We start from the raw sequence: 6,819 nt of genomic DNA on the forward strand, positions 1-6,819 counted from the left end.
ACCAGATTCATTTTCATTATTTAGATCCGAATTTTCACTTATATACACACACCACTCTCTATATTTCGATATCCTAGCATCTGACTTGAGCGTCGGAGGGGATACGCCGGAACACCTTCCGGCCCCCTTTAACACTCTTGTTCGTGGTTTCAGGTCAGCAACAGCTCATCACTTATTGGAGGAGTTTTGTTAGCGCGGCTGGCTAATTAGCTCATCCAAGGAGGCTAGCTAATTAGCTCATCCAAGGAGATCACTTTATTGAGGTATATCAATTGGTGTCGTCTATGGGAAATCTAAGCTAAGGCGTTGATATGGCAGGAAGAGGAAGAGGAAGGGGAAGGGGAGGAGTGAATGTGGCGAATATGACTATGGATCAGCTCAGTCAGTTCATCACTCAAACAGTGCAAACAGCCATGGGTCAAAATCCACCACCTCCTCCCCCTCCAACGGTAGGTCAGCCAAATCAAATGGATGCGGTATGGAAGGAGATCAGGAGATTAGGTCGGCAGGTCGAAGGTCGTCCTAGGCCTATGCAGAGGGAAAGCCCTTTTGCTCGGGCTATTTTAGATGAAGAACTCCCTGTGAATTTCAAGAAGCCCACATTAGGGGAGTATGATGGTAGCTCAGACCCAGAGGAACATTTGGGAAGGTTTGAAAATGCAGCCCTGCTGCATAGATATTCGGATGCAATTAAATGCCGAGTTTTCCTCACTACCCTCGTGAGGTCAGCTCAGCAATGGTTCAACCTCTTGCAGCCCGGTAGCATCCGAAGTTTCAATGACTTCAGCTCAGCCTTTTTACACCAATATGCAAGTAGCAAAATATATTTGAAGACTTCCCTCAGTTTGTTTAATCTGAAGCAATCTGAAGTGGAACCATTGAGGGAGTACGTTCAGCGCTTCAATACAGCAGCTCTGGAAGTACCTGCTGCCACTGCTGACACCTTTGTAAACTCTTTCACTCAAGGGCTGAGAGGAGGAGAGTTTTTCAAATCCTTGGTTAAGAAGCCTCCTTTGACCTATGACGAGCTCCTCAGTCGATCTGAGAAATATATGAATTTGGAGGATGCACAAAGGCAGAGGAGACAGGAAGGAACGTCGGGAAATAAGCCAAGTACCAAGCTAGGATCAAAGACAGAAGGAAAGATAGAAGTAGGAAGGAAGAGGGTGGCAGAAGAGATGAGCCGAGGTAAAGGACCCTATCCTTATGTGCCTATTTCGGTGAGCTTGGAAAAAGCAATGCAGGTATGTGAAGAGAGACTAGGTGCTTGCAAGACCACGGAATGCTGAGAGGGGCCCCCGGTTGCCTCCGTCTAATAAATTTTGTGATTTTCATCAAGAATATGAGAATTTCACTAACGACTTCCAAAGGTTAGGGGAGGAGGTGCAAAGAATTATTGCTGAGGATGCTCGAATCAGGGCTAAACTGACTAGGAGAGCAAATCCTCCTCGTCAAGGCAGAGCTCCTCAGTGGAGGAATCGGGAGAATGAAGTAAGGAGAAACCAACCTGACCCTCAAAAAAGAGCTCCCCAAAATGGTCAGGAAGACAGAGTTGAGCAAATTGCAAATCACCCTCATAGGGGCATGATTAATATGATTTCAGGAGGCACTACAGATGGAGATTCAGGAAGGGCTCGCAAAGCTCATGGGCGCAGGTTGGAAAATTTCGAGGTAAATATTCAGCTCAGCGGTCCTGCTGATCCGGATATCAGTTTTGGAAGGAAAGATTTAAAGGATGTGGTGATACCGCATAATGATCCTTTATTAGTCACCCTGACCATAGCTAACTATGACGTGGCTCGCATCTTTGTGGACACTGGGAGCTCAGTAAACATTATCTTCAAAGAAACCTTTGACCAAATGAAATTGGAAAGATTTGAGTTGGACCCGATCACCACGGCATTATATGGATTCACGGGTCATGCTTTGCAACCCCTGGGACAGATAATGCTCCCATTATCTCTTGGAAATGGAGAGCAGAGAGTAACCAAGATGGCTTGCTTCACGGTGGTGGATGCACCATCCTCTTTCAATGGAATCTTGGGGCGTCCTTCCCTAAGTGGTTTTCGAGCTGTGGCTTCCACCTACCACCAGAAGTTGAAGTTCCCAAGTAAAAAAGAGGTGGGGGTTGTTCGGGGTGATCAAAAGGCAGCTCGATTGTGCTATGTGAATGAGGTAAAGGTTGATGCAAAGAAAAGTAGGAGGGAGGTAGGAATGGTTTCAATAGGCCAGGCACCAAGAGTGTTTGATAAAAAGGTGTTCTTGACGTCTGAAGAAGGTCAGGAGAAGGTAGAATTAAGCCCTGGAGGTCAGGTTGTGAAGTTGGCCGGAGATCTCAGTTCGTCAGTAAAACAAAGCTTGGTTGAATGCTTGAAAAAGAACAAAGATGTTTTTGCTTGGTCTGTTTCGAGCTCACTGGGGTTAAGGCGGATATAATGGTTCATCGACTCAACATTCTCGCGGGAGCAAGGCCTATAAAGCAGAAGAAAAGACACTTTGGACCTGAAAAAGATAAAGTTATTAAGAAAGAGGTGGAGGAGCTCCTTAGGGCAGGTCACATCAGGGAAGTGCAGTTCCCTAGTTGGTTATCAAATGTTGTCTTGGTCCCTAAGAGCTCAGGCAAGTGGAGGATGTGTGTTGATTTCAGAGACTTGAATAAGGCATGCCCCAAAGATTGCTATCCCTTACCTCGAATAGACAAGTTGGTTGATTCTACAGCAGGTTGATAGATGTGTTTTTATTGCATTTGTTAGTGTCATTTTTGTTGTTATTTTGCATTAGTTGCATGTTTTAATTTAGCATTTTGTTCGTATTGCATTTTCAGTGTTTGCATGATGGGATTCTTGTTTTTATGGTTAGGTCGCGTATGTTGCGGACTAAGAAGGAACCCCGGAGGAATGGAGAATTGAAGCAAGGCAATTTCTCGAAATATCTCTCGCTCGATCCACAGGAGTATGCAGATCGAGCGAGCACCTAAATGATGAAGACAGAAGGAAGGCATATTTTCTCTCGCTCGATCCGCAGGAGTTTACGGATCGAGCGAGACCCCTTTTAGATGAGGCAGTGGCACTTGATTTTTCCTCTCGCTCGATCCGCAGAATGTTGCAGATCGAGCGAGAGCCATGATTCCGAAAAAAAATTATATTTTTGGTAACTTTGTTAATTTAGTTCCTAGCCTTTATTAGACTATTATTCCATTTTTATTAGGGGATTATCAGACTTGTGGAGATACATGGGAGGCTAGGTTTTCTTCTTTTCTTCTGAATTCTAATTATCTTCTTTTTCTTTGAATTTTATGAATTTTGCTATGAATCGTTGTAGCTAAACTCTTTTACTTGGTTGAGGAAGACGAGACCCTTGATTTAGTTTATTCATGAGATTTTGATTTCCAATGTTTGATTTTTATCAAGTATCAAGAATTATTCTGAATTGATTGATATGCTTGTGTATGAGATTTTTAGATTGGTCATCTTAGAATTTCATTATACAAACAAAAGCTAAATTAGAATTCAAATCCGTAATTGTTTGAAACCTCTAATTTGCGAAGCAACTGCGTGTAATATTTTCTGCTGTTGAATTTATTATTTCGTAGGGATAATAATTGACTAGGCTAAATTCATCCGCTTGTGTGTGGGTTGTCTTGTTTCGTCAGTTTTACTAGTTTGAATGCTACCGTGGATTTAAATCTGATCGCTGGTATTGGGTTAGTTTATGGGGTAAGGGTTAACTTAGACTGTTGTTGTCTAGTTAACTAAAATTAAGGTGAAACTGAAATTAAATTTCCAATGACGAATATTTGATGAGATTAATTATTATTTTAGTGAATCGACGATTGAATGAATGAATATCAAGGGTGTAGTCGATCGATATCAAGTCTCGTATCCTATTGAATTTCTCCAGTCTTTTATTTAATTTTGCATGCTAGTAAATTTTAATTGCTTAAAATTTTTAGTAGTTAATCTCAACTCCAAACCCCTCTTTTATTTTAAAGAACACTTTTAAATTTACCTTTCCTCGTGAGAACGATCCCTACTCACACTACTGCATTATTTGTTTATCTGATTGAGTCGGGTAATTTGGGCGTACACGACAAGCACTACCAAATTTTGGTGCCGTTGCCCGGGAACGGTGTTAATTTATTGTGTTCTTCTTTTATTTTATTTTTTATTTTTTTATTCCTCGTAGTGATACTCTGCTTTGTTCATGCTTTCAGGTGAATCTTCGGAAGAAGAAGAATTTCCATATGACCCAGAGATAGAATGAACCTTGCTCACGCGACGGAGAGAAGCTCGTAGGAAACAACAAGAGGAAGCTGCTCGAGTTGCATTCCCTGAAGAAGAGATGGCTGCTAACGCCAATCTGAGTTTGAGACAATTGGGCACTCCTGATCCTAACCAACAGCCCTTATGCATTACTTTCCCCACTTTAGAAAATAATGCTAATTTTGAATTGAAATCTGGACTGATACACTTACTGCCTGCTTTTCATGGTCTTGCAGGTGAGGATCCGCACAAACATCTGATGGAATTCCACGTGGTGTGTTCAAGCATGAAACCGCATGGAATTACAGAGGAACAGATTCAGCTCAGAGCCTTTCCTTTCTCTCTAAAGAGTTCTGCTAAGGATTGGTTGTACTATTTACCATCTGGGTCCATCACCACCTGGACTGAGATGAAGAGGATATTTTTAGAGAAGTACTTTCCAGCTTCTAGAGCATCAAACATCCGGAAAGAAATTTATGGGTGCAAACAGCAGATGGGAGAGTCACTGCACGAGTATTGGGAGCGCTTCAAGAAACTTTGCGCCAGCTGCCCACAACACCAGATAAGTGAAAACTTACTAATTCAATACTGTTATGAAGGGTTGTTGTCTCATGACAGGAATATGCTGGATGCGGCTAGTGGAGGAGTTTTTGTGGACAAAACTCCGGTGCAGGCAAGGAACTTAATAGAAAATATGGCTGCCAATTCTCAGCAATTTGGCACCAACAGAAGTGATCCTGCACCAAGGAAGAGTAACGAGGTAAACGTTTCTTCCCTTGAACAACAACTGAGCGAACTGACGTCTTTTGTGCGCATATGGCTGTAGGGAATGGACACATTGCTAAGGTATGTGGAATCTGCACTCAAGTGGGACATGCAACTGACATGTGTACCACTCTTCAAGAGGGATATACGGAACAAGTCAATGCAGCAGGAGGATTTCCAGGGCCACCTCAGCAGAAGTATGATCCTTACTCTAACACATTTAATCCAGGTTGGAGGGATCATCCAAACCTCAGATATGGCAATCCACAAGCGAATCAGCCTGGACCTCAAGCACCACAGCACAATCAATCTTATAGGCAACCGTACCCTCCACCACATCACCCTCAGATTCCTACGCCAGGTGAGTCTCTTGAAAACATAGTTCAAAATCTTGCCACTAATACTTTGGCTTTTCAACAGGACACCCGGGCGAGCATCCAAAACTTAAATACCCAAATGGGGAAGCTCGCTGCAGCAATCAACAAGTTGGAAGCACAAAATTTCAGCCGTTTGCCTTCACAAACAGTGGTGAATCCGAGGGAGAACGTGAGTGCTATTACTTTGAGGAGTGGAAAAGAGCTGCAGATTCAAAATGGATTGGTCAAAGAACTGGTAGAGACTGAAGGGGACGAAGAATCTAAGGTGGAGGAGAGTGATCCCACCCCTAACGAAGCACCGCGAGGTAAGTTTCCCCCTTTTTCTGAGTATAAACCTGAAGCCCCTTTTCCCTTAGCTTTGAAGGATTCTAGGAAAAATGAGGGGATTAAGGAGCTCTATGAAACTTTTCGTAGATGCGGGGTAAACATTCCACTGTTAGATGCTATTAAGCAAGTGCCTCGCTATGCTAAATTTTTGAAAGAATTATGTACTGTGAAAAGAAAACAAAAATTGGAGGGTTGTAAGAAAGTTGAATTGGGAGAACAGGTCTCTGCCGTTATTCAAAGAAAGGTACCTACAAAATGCAAGGACCCAGGTATGTTCTCGATTCCATGTAACATAGGAGATGTTCAGCTTGATATAGCCATGCTAGATTTAGGAGCATCGATTAATGTGATGTCGTACTCTGTTTATGCTTCCTTAAATCTTGCGCCTTTGAATGAAACTGATATTGTTATCCAAATGGCTGAACGATCTACTATTTTTCCACGGGGTTTATTAGAAGATGTCCTAGTGCAAATTGGCGAATTGGTCTTCCCGGCTGATTTTTATATTCTTGACATGAAAAACAAGGAATTGAATAGCCCTATTTTATTAGGAAGACCATTCTTGAAAACTTCTAAGTCTGTAATAGATGTTGATAACGGTACTCTCACTATGGAATTTGATGGGAAAATTGCCAAATTCAATATTTTTGATGCCCTGAAAAATCCTGTTTGTGAAAGTGTTGTTCATATACTTGCAACGCCTGCTGAAATTTCTACTGCTGAAAATTTTATCTCTGATATGCAGGCACCAAAAATCGTGACAAAACATCCTCCTGACCGAGCGAAAAGAATCGCCAAGAAGTCGAAGCAGAAAAACATGGAACATTGACTGGAAAAATTATGAAATGGGTGAAGGTGGACAAAGGAACCAGATATAAACCACCCTGAGGAACTGCAACATTCAGTCGAGCCAATGACCGTAAACAAAGGCGCTTATTGGGAGGCAACCCAGTTTTCTTTTCTTTTTAATAGTTTTTTTTTGTTTGGTTTTTGCGTTTGTTTTTGTTGTTTCCAGAACCCGGACGCTGCCAGCCGCTCTGCCGTATCCACCGCCCTTCCCATTTCAATACGCTGCCCCTGTCCTTCCT

At 42.4% G+C, this 6,819-nt stretch overlaps 2 protein-coding genes across 2 annotated transcripts; both read left to right on the forward strand.

The window, feature by feature from the left end:
- The first annotated feature begins 311 nt into the window (after positions 1-311).
- LOC140888716 (uncharacterized) lies at positions 312-2,436 on the forward strand. Its single transcript, XM_073296413.1, has 2 exons — positions 312-1,188; positions 1,340-2,436. Exons 1-2 carry the CDS (start codon positions 312-314, stop codon positions 2,434-2,436), a joined length of 1,974 nt encoding a protein of 657 aa, XP_073152514.1.
- LOC140888717 (uncharacterized) lies at positions 2,436-6,560 on the forward strand. The gene is made up of 6 exons (XM_073296414.1): positions 2,436-2,721; positions 4,499-5,022; positions 5,089-5,388; positions 5,448-5,709; positions 5,761-5,858; positions 6,039-6,560. The coding sequence occupies exons 1-6, from the start codon at positions 2,436-2,438 to the stop codon at positions 6,558-6,560; spliced, it is 1,992 nt and encodes a 663-aa protein (XP_073152515.1).
- Positions 6,561-6,819: the final 259 nt, after the last annotated feature.

This window comes from Henckelia pumila, chromosome 3, assembly GCF_033568475.1.
Source record: "Henckelia pumila isolate YLH828 chromosome 3, ASM3356847v2, whole genome shotgun sequence".
Taxonomy (NCBI): domain Eukaryota; kingdom Viridiplantae; phylum Streptophyta; class Magnoliopsida; order Lamiales; family Gesneriaceae; genus Henckelia; species Henckelia pumila.

Coding starts and splice junctions, on each gene's coding strand:
- LOC140888716 (XM_073296413.1), top strand. CDS start 312: ATGGCAGGAAGAGGAAGAGGAAGGGGAAGGGGAGGAGTGAATGTGGCG. Junction 1,189..1,339: donor GGCAGAAGAGATGAGCCGAG/GTAAAGGACCCT, acceptor ATTTTCATCAAG/AATATGAGAATTTCACTAAC.
- LOC140888717 (XM_073296414.1), top strand. CDS start 2,436: ATGGTTCATCGACTCAACATTCTCGCGGGAGCAAGGCCTATAAAGCAG. Junction 5,023..5,088: donor CACCAAGGAAGAGTAACGAG/GTAAACGTTTCT, acceptor ATATGGCTGTAG/GGAATGGACACATTGCTAAG. Junction 5,710..5,760: donor CCCTAACGAAGCACCGCGAG/GTAAGTTTCCCC, acceptor CTTTTCCCTTAG/CTTTGAAGGATTCTAGGAAA.